Source organism: Ranitomeya imitator, chromosome 1 (assembly GCF_032444005.1).
Source record: "Ranitomeya imitator isolate aRanImi1 chromosome 1, aRanImi1.pri, whole genome shotgun sequence".
Lineage (NCBI taxonomy): Eukaryota > Metazoa > Chordata > Amphibia > Anura > Dendrobatidae > Ranitomeya > Ranitomeya imitator.
Genome location: NC_091282.1, coordinates 1,033,665,399 through 1,033,691,862, shown reverse-complemented (window position 1 = coordinate 1,033,691,862; position 26,464 = coordinate 1,033,665,399). Strand labels below are relative to the sequence as shown.

Below are 26,464 nucleotides of genomic sequence, written 5' to 3'. Positions count from 1 at the left end.
TTAGATTATCTCCAAACTGGGATTGTACTTTACTTCTCCTACTGCAATAAACTAAAAACATTACGGCTATCCACCCAGAATACACAAACTGCTTACACGGCTGGCTTATCACTTTCAGAAGTTGAGAGTTGTAAGTTCTTTTAAAGACAACCAGAGAGTAGACTAGTCCGACTATGCCCTCGGCAGCCTTTCTCCATGGCTTCTTTATGCAATTGACAGAGTTATGCCATAGTGATAGACCTGTCAATCACCTGCGGCGCTGGGAGAAGCCAGCGAGGGGCAGAGACGGACTAATCTGCACTCTGGCTATGGTCCATTGCCGAACTTTGAAAGAACATTTATTTTCTCTGAAACGCTGGAGCGTCAGAAGATAACCAACTACAATGGTGCAGTCAGGCTGCCCGCAGATTGGGCAGCATGAATCAGATTCCCCTTAAGTAAATATAAAAAAATAAAGTAAACGTGACTACTCCATGGGTGGTGCCTATCGTTACTGCATTGGCCGTAGCAGCGCTCTGCCCCATGATTCCGATCACCGTAGCTTTTAGAACCCATGTCCAGTCTTATTTCCAATCATGGCTACCCTACTCTTACCCATGCTTTAAACTGAAGCTCCGATAAAGAGCACCTGGCACCGCCTAAACTGATTGGATAGCATCAGAGGGTGTAAGGACGCTGCATAACTGGTAACATTAACTTATTTTTAAATGTCTAGGCTGAATAACAGAGAACTAGGGCAACGCATTACTATATTATGGGCGATACAAGTTCAGTGGGTACAGAAAGTATTCAGACACTTAAGTTTTTCACTCGGTTTCATTGCAGCCATTTGATAAATTCAAAAAAGTTCATTTTTCTCATTAACCCCTTAAGCCCCAAGGGTGGTTTGCACGTTAATGACCGGGCCAATTTTTACAATTCTGACCACTGTCCCTTTATGAGGTTATAACTCTGGAACGCTTCAACGAATCCTGATGATTATGACAATGATTTCTTGTGACATATTGGGGTTCATGATAGAGGTAAAATTTGTTTGATATTACCTGCGTTTATTTGTGAAAAAAACGGAAATTTGGCAAAAATTTTGAAAATTTCGCAATTTTCCAACTTTGAATTTTTATGCCTTTAAATCACAGAGATATGTCACACAAAATACTTAAGTAACATTTCCCACATGTCTACTTTACATCAGCACAATTTTGGAACCAACATTTTTTTTTGTTAGGGAGTTATAAGGGTTAAAAGTTGACCAGCAATTTCTCATTTTTACAACACCATTTTTTTTTTTAGGGACCACATCACATTTGAAGCAATTTTGAGGGATCTATATGATAGAAAATAACCAAGTGTGACACCATTCTAAAAACTGCACCCCTCAAGGTGCTCAAAACCACATTCAAGAACTTTATTAACCCTTCAGGTGTTTCACAGGAATTTTTGGAATGTTTTTTTTTTAAAAAAAAAAAAAAAGAACATTAACTTTTTTCACAAAAAATTTACTTCAGCTCTAATTTGTGTTATTTTACCAAGGGTAACAGGAGAAATGGACCCCAAAAGTTGTTGTACAAATTGCCCTGAGTACGCAGATATCCCATATGTGGGGGTAAACCACTGTTTGGGCGCATGGCAGAGCTCGGAAGGGAAGGAGCGCCATTTGACTTTTCAATGCAAAATTGACAGGAATTGAGATGGGACGCTGTTATGATGAGGCAATTCAGTACCACAATGGACATAGAAGTCAGAGCACATACAGTGATCTGACAATAACCCAAAAACATAGAACGAGCTCTGAGACGTGGGAATTCTGCTGACCGCAATCCCTAATCCTCTCCAACCACACTAGAGGCAGCCGTGGATTGTGCCTAATGCTCCCTATGCAACTCGGCACAGCCTGAGAAACTAGCTAGCCTGAAGATAGAAAATAAGCCTACCTTGCCTCAGAGAAATACCCCAAAGGAAAAGGCAACCCCCACATATAATGACTGAGTTAAGATGAAAAGACAAACGTAGAGATGAAATAGATTTAGCAAAGTGAGGCCCGACTTACTAAACAGAGCGAGGATAGGAAAGGTAACTTTGCAGTCAACACAAAACCCTACAAACAACCACGCAAAGGGGGCAAAAAGACCCTCCGTACCGAACTAACGGCACGGAGGTACACCCTCTGCGTCCCAGAGCTTCCAGCAAGCAAGAAAAAACAAATAGACAAGCTGGACAGAAAAAAACAGCAAACAAAATAGCAAAGCGGAACTTAGCTATGCAGAGCAGCAGGCCACAGGAACGATCCAGGAGGAAACAGGTCCAATACTAGAACATTGACTGGAGGCCAGGATCAAAGCACTAGGTGGAGTTAAATAGAGCAGCACCTAACGACTTCACCACATCACCTGAGGAAGGAAACTCAGAAGCCGCAGTACCACTCTCCTCCACCAACGGAAGCTCACAGAGAGAATCAGCCGAAGTACCACTTGTGACCACAGGAGGGAACTCTGCCACAGAATTCACAACAGTACCCCCCCCTTGAGGAGGGGTCACCGAACCCTCACCAGAGCCCCCAGGACGACCAGGATGAGCCACATGAAAGGCACAAACAAGATCGGGAGCACGGACATCAGAGGCAAAGACCCAGGAATTATCTTCCTGAGCATAACCCTTCCACTTAACCAGATACTGGAGCTTCCGTCTTGAAAGACGAGAATCCAAAATCTTCTCCACAATATACTCCAACTCCCCCTCCACCAAAACCGGGGCAGGAGGATCAACAGATGGAACCATAGGTGCCACGTATCTCCGCAACAATGACCTATGGAATACGTTATGTATGGAAAAAGAATCTGGAAGGGTCAGACGAAAAGACACAGGATTAAGAACCTCAGAAATCCTATACGGACCAATGAAACGAGGTTTAAACTTAGGAGAGGAAACCTTCATAGGAATATGACGAGAAGATAACCAAACCAAATCCCCAACACGAAGTCGGGGACCCACACAGCATCTGCGATTAGCGAACCGTTGAGCCTTCTCCTGGGACAAGGTCAAATTGTCCACTACATGAGTCCAAATCTGCTGCAACCTGTCCACCACAGTATCCACACCAGGACAGTCCGAAGACTCAATCTGCCCTGAAAAGAAACGAGGATGGAACCCAGAGTTGCAGAAAAACGGCGAAACCAAGGTAGCCGAGCTGGCCCGATTATTAAGGGCGAACTCAGCCAAAGGCAAAAAGGACACCCAGTCATCCTGATCAGCAGAAACAAAGCATCTCAGATATGTTTCCAAGGTCTGATTGGTTCGTTCGGTCTGGCCATTAGTCTGAGGATGGAAAGCCGAGGAAAAAGACAAGTCAATGCCCATCCTACCACAAAAGGCTCGCCAAAACCTCGAAACAAACTGGGAACCTCTGTCAGAAACGATATTCTCTGGAATGCCATGTAAACGAACCACATGCTGGAAGAACAATGGCACCAAATCAGAGGAGGAAGGTAATTTAGACAAGGGTACCAAATGGACCATCTTAGAGAAGCGATCACAGACCACCCAAATGACTGACATCTTTTGAGAGACGGGAAGATCTGAAATAAAATCCATAGAGATATGTGTCCAAGGCCTCTTCGGGACCGGCAAGGGCAAAAGCAACCCACTGGCACGAGAACAGCAGGGCATAGCCCGAGCACAAATCCCACAGGACTGCACAAAAGAACGCACATCCCGCGACAGAGATGGCCACCAAAAGGATCTAGCCACCAACTCTCTGGTACCAAAGATTCCAGGATGACCAGCCAACACCGAACAATGAACCTCAGAGATAACTTTATTCGTCCACCTATCAGGGACAAACAGTTTCTCCGCTGGGCAACGATCAGGTTTATTAGCCTGAAATTTTTGCAGCACCCGCCGCAAATCAGGGGAGATGGCAGACACAACTACTCCCTCTTTGAGGATACCCGCCGGCTCAGATAAACCCGGAGAGTCGGGCACAAAACTCCTAGACAGAGCATCTGCCTTCACATTTTTAGAGCCCGGAAGGTACGAAATCACCAAGTCAAAACGGGAAAAAAACAGCGACCAACGAGCCTGTCTAGGATTCAATCGCTTGGCAGACTCGAGATAAGTCAAGTTCTTATGATCAGTCAAGACCACCACGCGATGCTTAGCTCCTTCAAGCCAATGACGCCACTCCTCGAATGCCCACTTCATGGCCAGCAACTCTCGATTGCCCACATCATAATTTCGCTCAGCAGGTGAAAACTTCCTGGAAAAGAAGGCGCATGGTTTCATCACCGAGCAATCAGAACTTCTCTGCGACAAAACAGCCCCTGCTCCAATCTCAGAAGCATCAACCTCGACCTGGAATGGAAGCGAAACATCTAGTTGACACAACACAGGGGCAGAAGAAAAACGACGCTTCAACTCTTGAAAAGCTTCCACAGCAGCAGAAGACCAATTGACCACATCAGCACCCTTCTTGGTCAAATCGGTCAATGGTTTAGCAATACTAGAAAAATTGCAGATGAAGCGACGATAAAAATTAGCAAAGCCCAGGAACTTTTGCAGACTTTTCAGAGATGTCGGCTGAGTCCAATCATGGATGGCTTGGACCTTAACAGGATCCATCTCGATAGTAGAAGGGGAAAAGATGAACCCCAAAAATGAAACCTTCTGAACACCAAAGAGACACTTTGATCCCTTCACAAACAAAGAATTAGCACGCAGGACCTGAAACACCGTTCTGACCTGCTTCACATGAGACTCCCAATCATCCGAGAAGATCAAAATGTCATCCAAGTACACAATCAGGAATTTATCCAGGTACTCTCGGAAGATGTCATGCATAAAGGACTGAAACACTGATGGAGCATTGGCAAGTCCGAATGGCATTACTAGATACTCAAAATGGCCCTCGGGCGTATTAAATGCAGTTTTCCATTCATCGCCTCGCTTAATACGCACAAGATTATACGCACCACGAAGATCTATCTTGGTGAACCAACTGGCCCCCTTAATCCGAGCAAACAAATCAGACAGCAGCGGCAAGGGGTACTGAAATTTACCCGTGATCTTATTTAGAAGGCGGTAATCTATACAAGGTCTCAGCGAACCATCCTTCTTGGCTACAAAAAAGAACCCTGCTCCTAATGGCGACGATGATGGGCGAATATGCCCCTTCTCCAAGGACTCCTTCACATAACTCCGCATAGCGGCGTGCTCAGGCACAGACAAATTAAACAGTCGATCTTTTGGGAATTTACTATCAGGAATCAAATCGATAGCACAATCACAATCCCTATGCGGAGGTAGGGTATCGGATTTGGGCTCATCAAATACATCCCGGTAATCAGACAAGAACTCTGGAACCTCAGAAGGGGTGGATGACGAAATAGTCAGAAATGGGACATCACCATGTACCCCCTTACAACCCCAGCTGGACACAGACATGGATTTCCAATCTAATACTGGATTATGGACTTGTAGCCATGGCAACCCCAACACGACCACATCATGCAGATTATGCAACACCAGAAAGCGAATAACCTCCTGATGTGCAGGAGCCATGCACATGGTCAGCTGGGTCCAGTACTGAGGCTTATTCTTGGCCAAAGGCGTAGCATCAATTCCTCTCAATGGAATAGGACACTGCAAGAGCTCCAAGAAAAACCCACAGCGCCTAGCAAACTCCAAGTCCATCAAATTCAGGGCAGCGCCTGAATCCACAAATGCCATGACAGAATACGATGACAAAGAGCAGATCAAGGTAACGGACAAAAGAAATTTTGACTGTACCGTACCAATGGTGGCAGACCTAGCGAACCGCTTAGTGCGCTTAGGACAATCAGAGATAGCATGAGTGGAATCACCACAGTAGAAACACAGCCCATTTAGACGTCTGTGTTCTTGCCGTTCAACTCTGGTCAAAGTCCTATCGCACTGCATAGGCTCAGGTTTAAGCTCAGGTAATACCGCCTAATGGTGCACAGATTTAAGCTCACGCAAGTGTCGACCGATCTGAATAGCCAAAGACAGACTCATTCAAACCAGCAGGCATAGGAAATCCCACCATGACATCCATAAGGGCTTCAGAGAGACCCTTTCTGAAAATAGCTGCGAGCGCACCTTCATTCCATTGAGTGAGTACGGACCACTTTCTAAATTTCTGACAATATACCTCTATATCATCCTGAGCCTGACACAGAGCCAGCAAATTCTTCTCTGCCTGATCCACTGAATTAGGTTCATCGTACAGCAATCCGAGCGCCAGGAAAAACGCATCGATATTACTTAATGCAGGATCTCCTGGCGCAAGAGAAAATGCCCAGTCCTGAGGGTCGCCTCGTAAAAAAGAAATAATGATCAAAACTTGTTGAACTGGGTCACCAGAGGAGCGAGGTTTCAAGGCCAGAAATAGTTTACAATTATTTTTGAAACTCAGAAATTTAGTTCTATCTCCAAAAAACAAATCAGGAATAGGAATTCTTGGTTCTAACATAGATTTCTGATCAATAGTGTCTTGAATCTTTTGTACTCTTGCTGAGAGCTGATCCACACACGAAGACAGACCTTTAATGTCCATCGCTACACCTGTGTACTGAACCACCCAAATGTCTAGGGGAAAAAAAAAGGCAAAACACAGTGCAGAGAAAAAAAAAATGGTATCAGAACTTCTTTTTTCCCTCTATTGAGAATCATTAGTACTTTGGGCCTCCAGTACTGTTATGATGAGGCAATTCAGTACCACAATGGACATAGAAGTCAGAGCACATACAGTGATCTGACAATAACCCAAAAACATAGAACGAGCTCTGAGACGTGGGAACTCTGCTGACCGCAATCCCTAATCCTCTCCAACCACACTAGAGGCAGCCGTGGATTCCGCCTAACGCTCCCTATGCAACTCGGCACAGCCTGAGAAACTAGCTAGCCTGAAGATAGAAAATAAGCCTACCTTGCCTCAGAGAAATACCCCAAAGGAAAAGGCAGCCCCCACGTATAATGACTGTGAGCTAAGATGAAAAGACAAACGTAGAGATGAAATAGATTTAGCAAAGTGAGGCCCGACTTACTAAACAGAGCGAGGATAGGAAAGGTAACTTTGCAGTCAACACAAAACCCTACAAACAACCACGCAAAGGGGGCAAAAAGACCCTCCGTACCGAACTAACGGCACGGAGGTACACCCTCTGCGTCCCAGAGCTTCCAGCAAGCAAGAAAAAACAAATAGACAAGCTGGACAGAAAAAAACAGCAAACAAAATAGCAAAGCGGAACTTAGCTATGCAGAGCAGCAGGCCACAGGAACGATCCAGGAGGAAACAGGTCCAATACTAGAACATTGACTGGAGGCCAGGATCAAAGCACTAGGTGGAGTTAAATAGAGCAGCACCTAACGACTTCACCACATCACCTGAGGAAGGAAACTCAGAAGCCGCAGTACCACTCTCCTCCACCAACGGAAGCTCACAGAGAGAATCAGCCGAAGTACCACTTGTGACCACAGGAGGGAGCTCTGCCACAGAATTCACAACAGGACGCCATGTTGCATTTGGAGAGCCCCTGATGCCTAAACATTGAAACCCCCCACAAGTGACACCATTTTGGAAAGTAGACCCCCTAAGGAACTTATCTAGATGTGTGGTGAGCACTTTGACCCACCAAGTGCTTCACAGAAGTTTATAATGCAGAGCCGTAAAAATAAAAAAAATCATATTTTTTCACAAAATTGATCTTTTTGCCCCAATTTTTTGTTTTCCCAAGGGTAAAAGAAGAAATTGGACCCCAAAAGTTGTTGTGCAACTTGTCCTGAGTACGCCGATACCCCATATGTGGGGGTAAACCACTGTTTGGGCGCATTGCAGAGCTCGGAAGGGAAGTAGAGCTATTTAGAATGCAGACTTAGATGGATTGGTCTGCAGGCGTCACATTGAATTTGCAGAGCCCATGATGTTATGTAAACAGTAGAAACCCCCCAAAAGTGACCCAATATTGGAAACTAGAGCCCCCAAGGAACTTATCTAGATGTGTTGTGAGCGCTTTGAACCCCCAAGTTTTTCACTACAGTTTATAACGCAGAGCCGTGAAAATAAAAATTATTTATTTTTTTTTTTACACAAAAATTATTTTTTAGCCCCAGTTTTGTATTTTCCCAAGGGTAACAGGAGAAACTGGAACCCAGAAGTTGTTGTCCAATTTATCCCGAGTACGCCGATACCCCATATGTGGGGGGAACCCCTTTTTGGGCGCACGGAAGAGCTCGGAAGGGAAGGAGCACGGTTTTACTTTTTCAATGCAGAAGTGGCTGGAATTGAGATCGGACGCCTTGACGCGTTTGGAGAGCCCCTGATGTGCCTAAACAGTGGAAACCCCCAATTGTAACTGAAACCCTAACCCAAACACACCCTTAAACCTAATCCCAACCCTAACTCCAACACACCCCTAACCCTAATCCCAACCATAATTCTAACCACACCCCTAACCCTGACACACCCCAACCCTAATCCAAACCATAAATGTAATCCAAACCCTAACCCTAACTTTAGCCACAACCCTCACTGTAGCCCTAACCCTAACTTTAGCCCCAACCCTAAGCCTAACTTTAGCCCCAACCCTAAGCCTGACTTTAGTGACAACCCTAACTGTAGCCCCCACCCTAACTGTAGCCCCAACCCTAACTGGAAAATGGAAATAAATACATTTTTATAATTTTATTATTTTTCCCTAACCAAGAGGGTGATGAAGGAGGGGTTCGATTTACTTTTATAGCGGGTTTTTAGGATTGGCAGCTGTCACACACTAAAAGACGCTTTTTATTGCAAAAAATAGTTTTTGCATCTCCACATTTTGAGAACTATAATTTTTCCATATTTTGGTCCACAGAGTCATGTGAGGTCTTGTTTTTTGCGGGACGAGTTGACGTTTTTATTGGTACCATTTTCCGGCACGTGACATTTTTTGATCGCTTTTTATTCTGATTTTTGTGAGGCAGAATGACCAAAAACCAGCTATTCATGAATTTCTTTTGGGGGAGGCGTTTATACCGTTTGATGTTTGGTAAAATGGATAAAGCAGTTTTATTCTTCGGGTCAGTACGATTACAGCGATACCTCATTTATATCATTTTTTATGTTTTGGCGCTTTTATACGATAAAAACTATTTTATAGAAAAAATTATTGTTTTTGCATCGCTTTATTCTGAGGACTATAACTTTTTTATTTTTTCGCTGATGATGTGTGGCAGCTCATTTTTTGCGAGACAAGATGACGTTTTCAGCGGTACCGTGGTTATTTATATCTGTCTTTTTGATTGTGTGTTATTTCACTTTTTGTTCGGCGGTATGATAATAAAGCGTTTTTTTGCCTCTTTTTTATGGTGTTCACTGAAGGGGTTAACTAGTGGGACAGTTTTATAGGTCGGGTTGCTACGGACACGGCGATACTAAATATGTGTACTTTTATTTTTTTGTTTTTTTTTATTTAGATAAAGAAATGTATTTATGGGAACAATATTTTTTTTTCTTTATTTAGGAATTATTTTTTATCTTTCTACACATAAATATATATTTTTTTTACATTATCACATTGTCCCAGTGTGGGACATCACTATATAGTGACAGATCGCTGATCTGACACTTTGCAGAGCTCTGTGTTAGATTAACGATCTGAAGTGCACAGCTCCAGGCTTACAGGCGCCTGCTCTGAGCAGGCACTTGGTAAGGCACCTCCCTACAGGACCCGGGAGTAGCCCCACGGCCATTTTGGATCCAGGGCCTGAAGGGAGGAGATGCTCGGTACAAGGTGAGCACATCGCCTTGTACCGAGGGTCTCAATGAAGCCCGCAGGGAGCCCCCTCCCTGCGCAATGCTTCCCTATGCCCCCGGAACACTGCAATCATGTTTGATCGCAGTGTTCTGGGGGTTAATGTGCGAGGAGTGGTCCATGACCGCTCCTGGCACATACTGCCGGATGTCAGCTGCGATAGTCAGCTGACACCCGGCCGCGTTCCCCCAGGTCACCTCGACGGGATAGTACATCATATGGGGATAGGCTACGTTCACATTTGCTTTGTTGTGTGTTGCGACGCAACGCACAACGCATGCAAAACGCATGCAAAAACGCATTGTTTTGTGACGCATGCGTCCATTTTTGGGCGATTTTGGACACAAAAAAATGCAACTTGCTGCGTCCTCTGTGCCCTGACGCTTGCGCCAAAAAAGACACATGCGTCACAAAACGCAAGACAACGCATGTCCATGCGCCCCCATGTTAAATATAGGGGCGCATGACGCATGCGTCGCCGCGGTTGCACCCGACGCACCGCCTTAATGTGCACTCTGCACCCCATCTTGACTGAAAAAAAAAACAAAATGTAGAAATTTTTGCAAATTTTATAAAAATGAAAAACTGAAACATCACATGGTCATAAGTATAAAGACCCTTTGCTCGGTATTGAGTAGAAGCACCCTTTTGAGCTAGTACAACCATGAGTCTTCTTGGGAATGATGCAAGAAGTTTTTCACACCTGGATTTGGGCATCCTCTGCCATTCTTCCTTGGAGATCCTCTCCAATTCAGGTTAGATGGTGAAGAGGACTGCCATTTTCAGGTCTTTCCAAAAATGCCCGATTGGGTTTAGGTCAGGGCTCTGACTGGGCCAGTCAAGAATGGTCACAGAGTTGTTCTGAAGCCACTTTGTTATTTTAGCTGTGTGCTTAGGGTCATTGACTTGTTGGAAGGTGAACCTTCGCCCAAGTCTGAGGTCCAGAGCACTCTGAAAGAGGTTTTCATCCAGGATCTCTCTGTACTTGGCCGCATTCATTGTTCCAGGTTTCATGATGCTGGCAATACCATGTTTCATTGTTGGGATTGTATTGGGCAGGAGATGAGCAGTGCCTGGTTTTCTCCACACATACCACTTAGAATTTCTTTATCTCATCAGCCCAGAAAATCTAATTTCTCACAGTCTGGGAGTCCTTCATGTGTTTTTTTAGCAAACTCTATGCAGGATTTAATATGTCTTGCACTAAGGAGAGGATTCCGTCTGGTCACGCTGACATAATGGCCCGACTGGTGGAGGGCTACAGTTATAGTTGACTTTGTGGAGCTTTCTCCCATCTCCCTTCTGCATCTCTGGAGCTCAGCCACAGTGATCTTTGGTTCTTCTTTACCTCTCTCACCAGTAGCCCATCATCACATGCAGGTTAACCATAAATGGCCCCTAATCGTATGGGACCCACTCTTCACAATTGGTTATTGTCACAGCTCACCCCCTACCCCTCCATGCTGCAGATTTTAAAAAAAGAAAGCAAAAAAGCACTGTGTGAATGGAGATTTGAGAAAATGCAATAATTTTGCTGTTACTCTAACTGGTTGCGTTTTTTCAACATGAAAAAAAACAGGTAAAAACAAGTATAAAAACGCTATTTATGAGCAAGCCCTAGAAAGTGATGGATCACCAACTGATTTTAATTACTGAAAAAAATACAATGATCCTTTCCTACACACACTTAATATTAAGATTGAAGTGACGTAATGGAAAGATAGAGTTGAGTCTTCAGCACATAAAGCAGATAACAGTACAGCCGTTTCTGAATTTGGCTATCGATCTGATATTGAACATTTGGGACACCTGACAAATGTCTACATTGTTATCGGTAATAATGATGGTTGCCGACATGTAACTGCGGAGATGTAGGAGAAACATGATAGCGCATACATTTCCTTTATAAGAAATACATTACCCCTTGATTCAATGGCATCGATACAATTTTTCACAACTGCAAATCCATGTTGATCGAGCTGAGCACCTAAACAGAAGCAAAGTCAATTAAGACGTGAAAGAAGGAAGACAAGAGAATAAGTCTAGCATTATTTTGTATTCTTGCACTTACTAGAATTTCATGCCATGTGTTATTACAGCCAATGAATGTGTGCTACGGTTATAGTAGGTTGCCTATTTAAAGGGAATTTGTCACTAGGTTTTGCTACCTAGTCTGAGAGCATCATAATGTAGAGACAGAGACCCTGATTCCACTTTTAATAAAATCATTGTTTTAATCAGCAGGATATTATCATTAGAGGACTAGTAAACCTGCTGCTAGGTAGTCAGCCATGTTTATGTGCCCTGTATAACGCTACCCCCATCACTGATTGGTAGCAGAACAATTCACTTCACTGCTTTTTCATTCAATTTTAATCATCTTTCAAAATCCGAGTGGCACACTGGCACTACAGGGTCAGAGGAGACTGTCCGCTCCCCATTCTCGCGTCACAGCGTGATGAGGCCGCGTCACCACACTGCTCAGGACACCACAGGGCCGTACAAGAGGACAACTGTAAGCACTCGGTGGGTGGGGTGTTGGTAAGGGCACACTATTTAGAGGGGCCATGGGTGGGATGATGCAGCACAGTACAGACAGTAGCAGTATAGAGAAAGCACGGTGTAAGGAGGGGCAGTGTGGGGGGTGGGGAGCCAGTATAGATAGATGGGGACAGTACAGAGAAGCTGCAGCACAGGAAGGAGGCACAGTCTAGATACAGGGCAGTATAGGAAGGAGGTACAGCCTAGATACAGGGCAGTATAGGAAGGAGGTACAGCCTAGATACAGGGCAGTATAGGAAGGAGGCAGTGTCTAGATACGGGGCAGTATAGGAAGGAGGCACAGTCTAAATACGGGGCAGTAAAGGAAGGAGGCACAGCCTAGATACGAGGCAGTAAAGGAAGGAGGCACAGTCTGGATACGGGGCAGTATAGGAAGGAGGCACAGTCTAAATATGGGGCAGTATAGGAAGGAGGCACAGCCTAGATACGAGGCAGTAAAGGAAGGAGGCACAATCTGGATACGGGGCAGTATAGGAAGGAGGCACAGTCTAAATACGGGGCAGTATAGGAAGGAGGCACAGTCTAAATACGGGGCAGTATAGGAAGGAGGCACAGTCTAGATACGGGGCAGTACAGGAAGGAGGCACAGTCTAGATACGAGGCAGTATAGGAAGGAGGCACAGTCTAGATACGAGGCAGTATAGGAAGGAGGCACAGTCTAGATACGGGGCAGTATAAGGCCAGTCTCACACGTCCAGATAATTCCGGTACCGGAATTATCTGTGTCCGTGTACTTACCGTGAACATCAGTGTGGCACACGTGCAGCAGCCGTGTCCTGCCCGTGTGCCAACTGGGTACCACACGGACCGTGCAGGAAACAGCGCTACAAGTAAGCGCTGTCCCCTGCATCTGGTGCTGAAGCCGCCATTCATATCTTCTTTCCAGCAGCGTTCGCTGGAGAGAAGATATGAAAAATCCTTTTTTTTTTTTCGTGTTTAAAATAAAGATCCCTGTCCCCACCCCCCTCCCACCCCCTGTGCGCCCGGCCGCTGTTACTAAAATATTCACCCCGCTCCCTCGAAGCGTCCTCTCCGCGCCGAACTTCTCCTGTATGAGCGGTCACGTGGTGCCGCCCATTACAGTCATGAATATGCGGCTCCACCCCTGTGGGAGGTGGAGCCGCATATTCATGACTGTAATCGGCGGCACCACATGACCGCTCATACAGGAGAAGCTGGCGCTGAGAGGACGCTGCGAGGGAGCCGGGTGAGTATTTTATTAACAGCGGGCGGGCGGGCGCACAGGGGGTGGGACTGGGAGGGGGGAGGGGACAGGGATCGTTATTTTAAACACGAAAAATTTAAAAAAATGATTTTTCATATCTTCTCTCCAGCGAACGCTGCTGGAAAGAAGATATGAATGGCGGCTTCGGCACCACGCTGGGGGGACAGCGCTTACTGTAGCGCTGTCTCCTGCACGGCACACGGACTGCACACGGACAGCGTCCGTGTGTGGTACGTGTTTTACACGGACCCATTGACTTTAATGGGTCCGTGTAATCCGTGCGCTCCCATGAACACTGACATGTCTCCGTGTTTTGCACACAAAACACAATGTGTCTACGTGAGTCAGTGTCTCCGGTACGTGAGGAAACGGTCACCTCACGTACCGGAGCCACTGACGTGTGAAACCGGCCTAAGAAGGAGGCACAGCCTATATACGAGGCAGTATAGGAAGGAGGCACAGCCTAGATACGGGGCAGTATAGGAAGGAGGCACAGCCTAGATACGAGGCAGTAAAGGAAGGAGGCACAGTCTGGATACGGGGCAGTATAGGAAGGAAGCACAGCCTAGATACGAGGCAGTAAAGGAAGGAAGCACAGTCTAGATACGAGGAAGTATAGGAAGGAGGCACAGTCTAGATACGGGACAGTAAAGGAAGGAGGCACAGTCTAGATACGGTTCAACTAGGAAGGAGGCAGTCTAGATACGAGGCAGTATAGGAAAGAGGCACAGTCTAGACATGGGGCAGAATAGGAAGGAGGCACAGTCTAGATACGAGGCAGTATAGGAAGGAGGCACAGTCTAGATATGGGGCAGTATAGGAAGGAGGCACAGTCTAGATATGGGGCAGTATAGGAAAGAGGCACAGTCTAGACATGGGACAGTATAGAGAGGAGGCACAGTTTAGATATGGGGCAGTATTGGAAGGAAGCACAGTCTAGACATGGGGCAGTATAGGAAGGAGGCAGTCTAGATACGAGGCAGTATAGGAAAGAGGCACAGTCTAGACATGGGGCAGTATAGGAAGGAGGTACAGCCTAGATACGGGGCAGTATAGGAAGGAGGCACAGTCTAGATATGGGGCAGTATAGGAAGGAGGTACAGCCTAGATACGGGGCAGTATAGGAAGGAGGCACAGTCTAGATATGGGGCAGTATAGGAAGGAGGCACAGTCTAGATATGGGGCAGTATAGGAAAGAGGCACAGTCTAGACATGGGACAGTATAGAGAGGAGGCACAGTTTAGATATGGGGCAGTATTGGAAGGAAGCACAGTCTAGACATGGGGCAGTATAGGAATGAGGCACAGTCTAGATATGGGGCAGTACAGGAAGGAGGCACAGTCTAGACATAAGGCAGTATAGGAAGGAGGCACAATCTACATATGGGGCAGTATAGGAAGGAGGCACAGCCTACATATGGGGCAGTATAGGAAGGAGATAGAGTCTAGACATGGGGCAATATAGGAAGGAGGCACAGTTAAGATATGGTGTAGTATTGGAAGGAAACAAAGTCAAGACATGGGGTAGCACAGAGAGGAGTCACAGTCTCGACATAGGGCAGTATAAGAAGGAGGTACAGTTTAGATATGGCGCATAGTGATGAGAAAGTATACTCGTTGTTCGGGTGGTCTCCGAGTATTTGTTAGTGCTCGGAGATTTAGTTTTCGTTGCCGCAGCTGCATGATTTACGGCTGCTAGACAGGCTAAATACATATGAGGAATGCCTGTTTGTTAGGGAATCCCCACGTGTATTCAGGCTGTCTAGCAGCGGCAAATCATGCAGCTGAGGTGACGAAAACTAAATCTGTGAGCACTAACAAATACTCGGAGAGCACCCGAGCAACGAGTATACTCGCTCATCACTAATGGCGCAGTATTGGAAGGAAACAAAGTCTAGACATGGGGCAGTATAGAGAGGAGTCACAGTCTAGACATGGGGCAGGATAGAAGTATAGAGAGGAGGCACAGTCCAGACTGTGTACAGTTGCAGTATGGGGACAGTATAGACAGGGGACAGTATAGATAAAGAGGAGTCACAGCCTAGACATGGGGCAGCATAGAAGTATAGAGAGGAAGCACAGTCCAGACTGTGTACAGAGTTGAGGTATGGGGACAGTATAGACATGGGGCAGTATAGGGAGGAGTCACAGCCTAGACATGGGGCAGCATAGAAGTATAGAGAGGAGGAACAGTCCAGACTGTGTACAGTTGCAGTACGGGGACAGTATAGACAGGGGACAGTATAGATAAAGAGGAGTCACAGCCTAGACATGGGGCAGCATAGAAGTATAGAGAGGAGGCACAGTCCGACTGTGTACAGAGTTGAGGTATGGGGACAGTATAGACAGGGAACAGTATAGGGAGAGAGGAGGAACAGTCTAGACAGAGGGCAGTATAAAGGTAAGGAACAGTCTATACACAGGGCAATATAGAGGGGAGGCATGGTATAGTTAGTACATATATAGTAACTGATCATAAACAAGGAGGCCAATATTAATATTGAGTCCATCCAAAAATCGCAATACAATTATATAGAGCAAATAGACCCCACTACGGTAAATACACAAATCTTTATTAAGTCATGATTACATTAAAAAAAAGTTGCAATAAACGATATAAAATATTGTGACATACTGCCACATTATACAAAGTTAATTGCTGTGAAGTACAACTGCAGAAACAGTTACTGTAGATATGAAGAAAACCAGAGTATTACATATCTAGTGTATACTGGGATGCCTATTTCCATGAAAGCGCAAGTGCAGAAAAGGGGAAAAAAAATCTTTAAAAACATCAAGAGGAAAATATCATGCATGAAGACAGTGTTAGCAACAATTCCATACCAAATATAAACTGATAGAAATTAAAGAAATATAAAGCACTGCATAATATGAGCATAACCACTAAAGGTCACCGCAACAAACCTTTTATAACTTTGCAGTATGCCACCATACTTTATCCTGCATCATGTTTTCTTCCCCTATATTTCACTGGTGCTTTATAATGTAATCATGACTTTATAAAGACTCTTGTATTATTCACAGTGGTGGAGTCTCCTTGATGTATAGCGATATGTAGTAGCTAATCAGTATGATGCTGTTGTCCAGCATTTCAATATTACATTTCTTTGTTGGATCACAACAATATTAAGTTTTCAATCTAAATCATTAGAAAATGCTCATGTGTCTTGCTGTTACATACTTGTTATGGTGACAACTGGTATTCTTACACTCAGGTTGCCCACCTACAAGTGGTCGCACTTGCTCAGCCAGACCAAGACGAATTGCTGCACAAAAAGCTTCTTTTCACCAGCACTGGACATTTCACGTAGAAATTCTGAGCGGAAATCAAAAGAACACCAGCGGACGCTATAACAACTATGTAACGTCTACACACAGGAGCATTTTAGTTTCATCCCCTGAGGGCTTGTGCTCACGTTGCAGATTTGGTGTGTTTTTGCCATTCAGATTTGTTAGCAAAACCTGTAGCCAGCAAAGTGAATGAGAAAGCGGATGTGTCATGCACACGTTGAGTATTTTTCACTTGCAGATTTGGTGCAAATAATAATCTGCTGCATGTCAGTTCTTTGCTTTTTTGCCCTGTTGAAAAACTTCAGGGCAAAAATGCACAGTACAAAAACGCATTGAAGTGCAATTTTGCAGCTGCGTTTTCCTGCCTAAAAATGCTGAAATGTTCCATTAACCCCTTAAGCCCCGAGGGTGGTTTGCACGTTAATGACCGGGCCAATTTTTACAATTCTGACCACTGTCCCTTTATGAGGTTATAACTCTGGAACGCTTCAACGGATCTTGGCGATTCTGACATTGTTTTCTCGTGACATATTGTACTTCATTTTAGTAGTAACATTTATTCGATATAACTTGCGTTTATTTGTGAAAAAAACGGAAATTTGGCGAAAATTTTGAAAATTTCGCAATTTTCCAACTTTAAATTTTTATGCCCTTAAATCACAGAGATATGTCACGCAAAATACTTAATAAGTAACATTTCCCACATGTCTCCTTTACATCAGCACAATTTTGGAACCAAAATTTTTTTTGTTAGGGAGTTATAAGGGTTCAAAGTTGACCAGCAATTTCTCATTTTTACAACACCATTTTTTTTTAGGGACCACATCTCATTTGATGTCATTTTGAGGGGTCTATATGATAGAAAATACCCAAGTGTGACACCATTCTAAAAACTGCACCCCTCAAGGTGCTCAAAACCACATTCAAGAAGTTTATTAACCCTTCAGGGGTTTCACAGGAATTTTTGGAATGTTTAAATAAAAATGAATATTTAACTTTTTTTCACACAAAATTTATTTCAGCTCCAATTTGTTTTATTTTACCAAGGGTAACAGGATAAAATGGATGCCAAACATTGTTGTACAATCTGTACTGAGTACGCTGATACCCCATATGTGGGGGTAAACCACTGTTTGGGCGCATGGCAGAGCTCGGAAGGGAAGGAGCGCCATTTGACTTTTAAATGCAAAATTGACAGGAATTGAGATGGGACACCATGTTGCGTTTGGAGAGCCACTGATGTGCCTAAACATTGAAACCCCCCACAAGTGACACCATTTTGGAAAGTAGATACCCTAAGGAACTTATCTAGATGTGTGGTGACCACTTTGACCCACCAATTGCTTCACAGAAGTTTATAATGCAGAGCCGTAAAAATAAAAAATCATATTTTTTCACAAAAATGATCTTTTCGCCCCCAATTTTTTATTTTCCCAAGAGTAAGAGAAGAAATTGAACCTCAAAAATTGTTGGCCAATTTGTCCTGAGTACGCTGATACCCCGTATATGGGTGTAAACCATTGTTTGGGCGTATGGCAGAGCTCGGAAGGGAAGGAGCGCCATTTTACTTTTCAATGCAAAATTGACTGGAATTGAGATGGGATGCCATGTTGCGTTTGGAGAGCCCCTGATGTGCCTAAACATTGAAATCCCCACAAGTGACACCATTTTGGAAAGTAGACCCCTTAAGGAACTTATCTAGAGGTGTGGTGAGCACTTTGACCCAACAAGTGCTTCACAGAAGTTTATAATGCAGAGCCGTAAAAATAAAAAATCATATTTTTTCACAAAAATAATCTTTTCGCCACCAATTTTTTATTTTCCCAAGGGTAAGAGAAGAAATTAGACCACAAAAGTTGTTGTGCAATTTGTCCTGAGTGCGACGATACCCCATATGTGGGGGTAAACCACTGTTTGGGCGCATGGCAGAGCTCGGAAGGAAAGGAGCGCCATTTGACTTTTCAATGCAAAATTGACTGGAATTGAGATGGGACGCCATGTTGCGTTTGGAGAGCCCCTGATGTGCCTAAACATTGGAACCCCTCACAAGTGACACCATTTTGAAAAGTAGACCCCTTAAGGAACTTATCTAGATGTGTGGTGAGCACTTTGACCCAACAAGTGCTTCACAGAAGTTTATAATGCAGAGCCGTAAAAATAAAAAATCTTATTTTTTCACAAAAATGATCTTTTCGCCCCCAATTTTTTATTTTCCCAAGGGTAAGAGAAGAAATTAGACCACAAAAGTTGTTGTGCAATTTGTCCTGAGTGCGACGATACCCCATATGTGGGGGTAAACCACTTTTTGGGTGCATAGCAGAGCTCGGAAGGGAAGGAGCGCCATTTGACTTTTCAATGCAAAATTGACTGGAATTAAGATGGGACGCCATGTTGGTTTGGAGAGCCCCTGATGTGCCTAAACATTAAAAACCCCCACAAGTGACACCATTTTGGAAACTAGACCCTCTAAGGAACTTATCTAGATGTGTTTTGAGAGCTTTGAACCCCCAAGTGTTTCACTACAGTTTATAACGCAGAGCCGTTAAAATAAATTTATTTTTTTTTCGCAAAAATTTTTTAGCCCCCAGTTTTGTATTTTCACAAGGGTAACATAATAAATTGGACCCCAAAAGTTGTTGTCCAATTTGTCCTGAGTACGCTGATACCCCATATGTGGGGGGGAACCACTGTTTGGGCGCATGGCAGAGCTCGGAAGGGAAGGAGCGCCATTTGGAATGCAGACTTAGATGGATTGGTCTGCAGGAGTCACGTTGCATTTGCAGAGCCCCTGATGTACCCAAACAGTACAAACCCCCCACAAGTGACCCCATATTAGAAACTAGACCTCCCATGGAACTTATCTAGATGTGTTGTGAGAACTTTGAACCCCTAAGTGTTTCACTACAGTTTATAACGCAGACCCGTGAAAATAAAAATTCTTTTTTTTTTCACAAAAATGATTTTTTAGCCCCCAGCTTTGTATTTTTACAAGGGTAACAGAATAAATTGGACCCCAAAAGTTGTTGTTCAATTTGTCCTGAGTACGCTGATACCCCATATGTGGGGGGGAACCACTGTTTGGGCTCATGGCAGAGCTCGGAAGGGAAGGAGCGCCATTTGGAATGCAGACTTAGATGGATTGGTCTGCAGGCGTCACGTTGCATTTGCAGAGCCCCTGATGTACCCAAACAGTAGAAACCACCCACAAGTGACCCCATATTGGAAACTAGACCTCCCATGGAACTTATCTAGATGTGTTGTGAAAACTTTGAACCCCCAAGTGTTTCACTACAGTTTACAACGCAGAGCCGTGAAAATAAAAATCCTTTTTTTTCCCACAAAAATGATTTTTAGCCCCCCAAATTTTTATTTTCCCAAGGATAACAAGAGAACTTGGACCCAAAAAGTTGTTGTCCAATTTGTCTCGAGTACGCTGATACCCCATATGTTGGGGTAAACCCCTGTTTGGGCGCACGGGAGAGCTCGGAAGTGAAGGAGCACTGTTTTACTTTTTCAATGCAGAATTGGCTGGAATTGAGATCGGACGCCATGTCGCGTTTGGAGAGCCCCTGATGTGTCTAAACAGTGGAAACCCCCCAATTATAAATGAAACCCTAATCCAAACGCACCACTAACCCTAATCCCAACTGTAACCCTAACCACACACCTAACCCAGACACACCCCTAATTCTAATCCCAACCCTAATCCCAACCGTAAATGTAATCCAAACCCTAACCCTAGCCCCAACCCTAGCCCTAACCCTAACCCTAACCGGAAAATGGAAATAAATACATTTTTTTTAATTTTATTATTTTTCCCTAAGGCTAGGTTCACATTGCGTTAGGGAAATCCGTTTAGCACTAGCGGATTGCGCTAACACAATGTCTTTTTAGGTGTCGTGTTTAGTGGTCGCGTTAACGTCCCCGCTCTGGAAGATCGGGGATCGGACCTCGGGCGCGCCGCGGACGCTGCAAGCAGCGTCTGAGGCGCGCCACAAAAGAATGGCACCTTGCTAGCGCGAGCCGAAAATGGCACGCTCTAGCGATGCGCTACACCTGAAAATCACATTGCTGTCAATGGTTGTGCTAACGGACCCGTTGCACGGCGTTAATTGTGACATTTTCGCCGTGCAACGCTGTCCGTTAGCGTTAACCCATTAACGCAATGTGAACCTAGCCTAACTAAGGGGGTGATGAAGGGGGGTTTGATTTACTTTTATAGCGAGTTTTTTAGCGGATTTTTATGATTGGCAGCCGTCACACACTAAAAGACGCTTTTTATAGCAAAAAAGTTTTTGCGTCTCCACATTTTGAGACCTATAATTTTTCCATATTTTGGTCCACAGAGTCATGTGAGGTCTTGTTTTTTGCGGGACGAGTTGACGTTTTTATCGGTTACATTTTCGGACACGTGACAGTTTTTGATCGCTTTTTATTCCGATTTTTTTGTGAGGCAGAATGACCAAAAACCAGCTATTCATGAATTTCTTTTGGGGGAGGCGTTTATACCGTTCCGCGTTTGGTAAAATTGATGAAGCAGTTTTATTCTTCGGGTCAGTACGATTACAGCGACACCTCATTTATATCATTTTTTTTATGTTTTGGCGCTTTTATACGATAAAAGCTATTTTATAGAAAAAATAATTATTTTGGCATCGCTTTATTCAGAGGACTATAACTTTTTTATTTTTTTGGTTATGATGCTATATGGCGGCTCGTTTTTTGCGGGACAAGATGACGTTTTCAGAGGTAACATGGTTATTTATATCCGTCTTTTTGATCGCGTGTTATTCCACTCTTTGTTCAGCGTTATGATAATAAAGCGTTGTTTTTTGGCTCGTTTTTTTTTTTTTTTTTCTTACGGTGTTCACTGAAGGGGTTAACTAGTGGGCCAGTTTTATAGGTCGGGTCGTTACGGACGCGGCGATACTAAATATGTGTACTTTTATTGTTTTTTTGTTTTTTTTTATGTAAAGAAATGTATTTATGGGAATAATATTTTTTTTTTTCTGCTTTATTTAGGAATTTTTTTTTTATTTTTTTTTTTACAAGTGTGGAAATTTTTTTTTTTACTTTTTCACTTTGTCCCAGGGGGGGACATCACAGATCACCGATCTGACAGTGTGCACAGCACTCTATCAGATCGGTGATCTGACATACAGCCGGGCAGGATTAGAGCTGCAGCTGCAGCCTGATCCTGACCCGGAAGTGCTCCCTGCAGGACCCGGATGCAGCCCGGCGGCCATTTTGGATCCGGGGACTGCAGGGAGAAGACGCTCGGTACACGGTGAGCACATCACCGTGTACCGATCGTCTCAGGGAAGCCCGCAGGGAGCCCCCTCCCTGCGCGATGCTTCCCTGCACCGCCGGCACACCGCGATCATCTTTGATCGCGGTGTGCCGGGGGTTAATGTGCCGGGAGCGGTCCGTGACCGCTCCTGGCACATAGTGCCGGATGTCAGCTGCGATAGGCAGCTGACACTCGGCCGCGCTCCCCCCGTGAGCGCGGCCGATCGCATATGACGTACTATCCCGTCCATGGGAATTAAGTCCCAGGTCACCTGGACGGGATAGTACGTCATATGGGATTAAGGGGTTAACTCAACGTGTGCACAGTCTAAGGCCATGTTCGCACTGTTTTAACATTTCTTTCTCATTCAGATGTTAAACAGAACCTGTCACCCCCAAAATCGAAGGTGAGCTAAGCCCACCAGCATCAGGGGCTTATCTACAGCATTCTGGAATGCTGTAGATAAGCCCCTGATGTATCCTGAAAGATGAGAAAAAAAGGTTCGATTATACTCACCCAGGGGCGGTCCCGGTCCGATAGGCGTCGCTGTCCGGTCCAGGGCCTCCCATCTTCTTACGATGATGTCCTCTTCATGTATTCATGCTGTGACTCCGGCTCCGGCGCTGGGCCTCTCTGACCTTTCCCGGCGACCTGTGCACTGCAGTACTTTGCTCTGCCCTCAACAAGGCAGACAAAGTACGCCTGGGCCGAAGCCGCAGTGTGACTACAAGAAGAGGACGTCATCGTAAGAAGATGGGAGGCCCCGGATGGGACCGCGATGCCTATCGGACCGGGACCGCCCTTGGGTGAGTATAATCTAACCTCTTTTTCTCATCTTTCAGGAAACATCGGGGGCTTATCTACAGCATTCCAGAATGCTGTAGATAAGCCCCAGATGCTGGTGGGCTTAGCTCATCTTCTATTTTTTGTTCACCATCATAATGGACCTTTAAAATCATTTTAAATTCTGTTCCCCTTTCCAGAAAAGCCGGATTACGTACCGGTAATGCTCTTTTAATGAGTCCACGACAGCACCCTACATGAGAGAGAGGGATCCGCCCATAGGAACAGGAAACCTACAGAATAAAAGGAGGCGGTCCCCTCTCCTCCTCAGTTTAGTTACAGAGTATAAAAAGGGGAACCGCAAAAGTGTTAGTATTCATTCTTATTCAGTCACATAAATTTCTTAACTCTATACAACCATTATTTGTGACCTTAAAGGAAAGAGCTGTGCATAATTTAGGGAGGGTAATACATGGGTGCTGTCGTGGACTCATTAAAAGAGCATTACCGGTACGTAATCCGGCTTTTTACCCTTCGCCACGACAGCACCCCACATGAGAGATTTTCAGAGAGTCATTATTTGGGTGGGATTACTGTATTAAGAACAGCTCTACCAAAGGTCAGATCAGAAGACGTGGACAGATCAAGTCTATAATGGTTGTAGAAGGTAGAAGGTGTAGACCAAGTTGCAGCCTTACATATTAAATGGATCGGTACATCTGCTTGTTCCGCCCAGGAGGAAGCCATGGCTCGTGTTGAGTGCGCTTTTATACCCACTGGAGGAATCTCGCCTTTTGACGTATAGGCCAAGCAGATAGCCTCTCTGATCCACCGAGATATGGTAGCTCTCGTGACCCCATGTCCTTTCTTGTGGCCCTGAAAGGAGATAAACAGAGCCCTACTCTCCCTCCATGTCTGACACCTTTCTATATAAGTCAGGATGGCTCTTCTGACATCTAAGGTGTGGAACTTATGATGTTCTGGAGTTACAGGTGAATCAAAAAAGGAAGGGAGAAATATTTCTTGTGACCTGTGGTAGGTGGACGCTACCTTAGGGAGGTATGAGGGGTCTGGTTTCAGGACTATCCGATCATGAAATATCAGTAAGAAAGGTGGGTCTACTGATAGGGCCTGGATGTCACTAACCCGTCTAGCTGAGGTTAGGGCTACTAGTAAGGCTACTTTATATGTTAGGATTTTTAAAGGTATTGAATCTAATGGTTCAAATGGAGAGCTTGTTAAGGCCTCTAATACTAGATTTAAATCCCACGGAGGTAGACGGGGAATATGGACCGGTTTACTACGTTCACAAGATTTTATGAATCTGGAGATCCACCTATTAGCTGCTATATTGCATCCATATAGGGCTCCTAATGCCGAGACCTGAACTCTTAAGGTATTTACAGATAGTCCTAACTCTCGGCCTTTTTGCAAGAACTCTAGGATAGGTGTGAGTGGAACTTGCTTAGCGAACGGTACCGTGTAGAAGTCTAAAAATTTATTCCATACCCTACTATATATTAGGGTGGTAGATCTTTTCCTGCTCAATAAGAGGGTGTTTACTAGTTCTGTTGAGAACCCTCTGGAACTTAATAGTTGCCTCTCAAATTCCACGCCGTCAAGTGAAGACCTTTCACTTGCGGGTGGAAAAAGGGGCCTTGGTACAGCAGCTCCTTGTCTGATGGGAGGATCCAAGGATCGCATAGGCACATGGTCTGGAGACAAGAGAACCATGGTCTTTTCGGCCAGAATGGTGCAATGAGGATTACTCTTGCCTGTTCCCTCCTGATCTTTCTGATCACTAGAGGAATCAGAGACATTGGAGGAAAGGCATATGCCAGTCTGAACCGCCAAGGATGGTGGAGAGAGTCCAACATATCTGGGTGATCCCTGGTGTTCAGGGAAGCGAACCTTTGTACTTGCCGGTTGTCTCTTGTGGCAAATAGGTCGATTTGTGGTATCCCCCATGCTTCTGTTATCCTTCTGAATATGGATTTGTTTAAGGTCCATTCTCCTTGACGCAACTCGTTTCTGCTGAGGTAGTCTGCCCTGATGTTCTCTACACCTTTGATGTGCAGGGCTGTTAAGGATGTTAGATGAGCCTCTGCCAGCTGAAAGATGTTTGCAGCTATGGTCATCAGACTTCCTGACTTTGTACCACCCTGACGGTTCAAGTATGCCACTGCGGTGGAATTGTCTGAGTAAATTCTTACATTTGTTCCATGAATCTGCGGAAGAAAATGATATAAGGCACATTCTATTGCTTTTAACTCCTTCCAGTTGGAGGAACATATTAATTCTGTCTGATCCCAAGTATTTTGGGCCAGATTGTCTTCCATATGTGCTCCCCACCCAATAGGGCTGGCGTCGGTGGTAATTATTTTAGACGGGTCTATTATCCATGGCACACCCCGTGATAGGTGGTCCATGTCTAGCCACCAGGATAGCGATTCTAAGACATTACTGGAAAGAGTTATTCTACTTTCTAAATAACCGTCTTTCCCCTGAGCCGACAATACTTCGTACTGCAATTGACGGGTATGGAATTGTGCCCAAGGTACAGCAGGGATACATGATGATAATGACCCCAGTAAGGACATGGCCTTTCTTAGTGTCATGTAGGGTTTGCGTATTGCGTCTGATACCTTTGATTGTATAGTCAACCTCTTTGACTGAGGAAGAAAGCATTTCTGACTTACGGAGTCTAGCTGGATTCCTAGAAATGTCTGAACGGTTTCTGGATTCAGCCGAGATTTTTCGAAGTTGACGATCCAACCTAACTCCTGTAGGGACGAGATCGTATTAGATAAACGAGTTTTACATTGAAGTGCAGAGCTTCCTACCACTAGAAAGTCATCTAGGTAGGGTATTATCAAGGTATCTCGTTGGCGTAGATGAGCCATCACTTCTAGTATCACCTTAGTGAAGACGCGGGGAGCCATAGAAAGCCCAAATGGCATTGCAACATATTGAAAGTGACGAACCTTTCCCTCCAGGGTGACTGCTACCCTTAGGTACTGCTGATGTTCGGCATGTATGGGAAGATGGTAATAGGCGTCCTTTAAGTCTATTCCGGCCATGACACACCTAGGGAATAAGAGTTTTATGGTAGAACTAATGGATTCCATTTTGAAGGTATGATTACGCAGGAAAGAATTTAATTTTTTAAGATTTATGATGGTTCTATATGAACCATCTGGTTTATTAATCAGGAATAAAGGGGAGTAGAACCCTTTCCCTTTTTGATCCTGGGGAACTTCAATCAGGACTTTCTTAGATAGAAGAGATAGGATCTCTATTTCTAGAGCCCTCTGTTGGTCCTGACCTTTTGGAGATGTTATTATGAAGGAATCCCAAGGGATTCGATCAAATTCTAATTTAAGGCCGTATTGCACAATGTCCAGAATCCACTGGCTGGATGTTATCTGTCCCCATTGGGGAAGAAAAAATTTTAATCTGCCGCCTACTTCCTGGTTAGCGGTATTTA

At 44.6% G+C, this 26,464-nt stretch overlaps 2 protein-coding genes across 4 annotated transcripts in view; both read right to left on the bottom strand.

Annotated features, from left to right (window-relative positions):
- Positions 1 to 26,464, bottom strand: part of ARHGAP10 (Rho GTPase activating protein 10) — a 392,295-nt gene that overhangs the window by 199,439 nt on the left and 166,392 nt on the right. Inside the window, exon 13 of the mRNA XM_069744044.1 lies at positions 11,728 to 11,793. Within this exon, the coding sequence (XP_069600145.1) occupies positions 11,728 to 11,793 (66 nt within the window). The remainder of the gene's footprint in view (positions 1 to 11,727; positions 11,794 to 26,464) is intronic.
- Positions 24,443 to 26,230, bottom strand: LOC138656795 (uncharacterized). Of its 3 annotated transcripts, XM_069744047.1 has the most exons (3): positions 25,962 to 26,230; positions 25,677 to 25,760; positions 24,443 to 25,205 (listed from the first exon to the last, which is right to left on the bottom strand). In XM_069744047.1, exons 1-3 carry the CDS (start codon positions 26,103 to 26,105, stop codon positions 24,567 to 24,569), a joined length of 867 nt encoding a protein of 288 aa, XP_069600148.1. In that variant the 5' UTR covers positions 26,106 to 26,230; the 3' UTR covers positions 24,443 to 24,566. The 3 variants fall into 3 exon arrangements, with proteins under 3 accessions (XP_069600148.1, XP_069600147.1, XP_069600146.1); XM_069744046.1 differs by having other exon boundaries at positions 25,677 to 26,230; XM_069744045.1 differs by having other exon boundaries at positions 24,450 to 25,760; positions 25,962 to 26,225.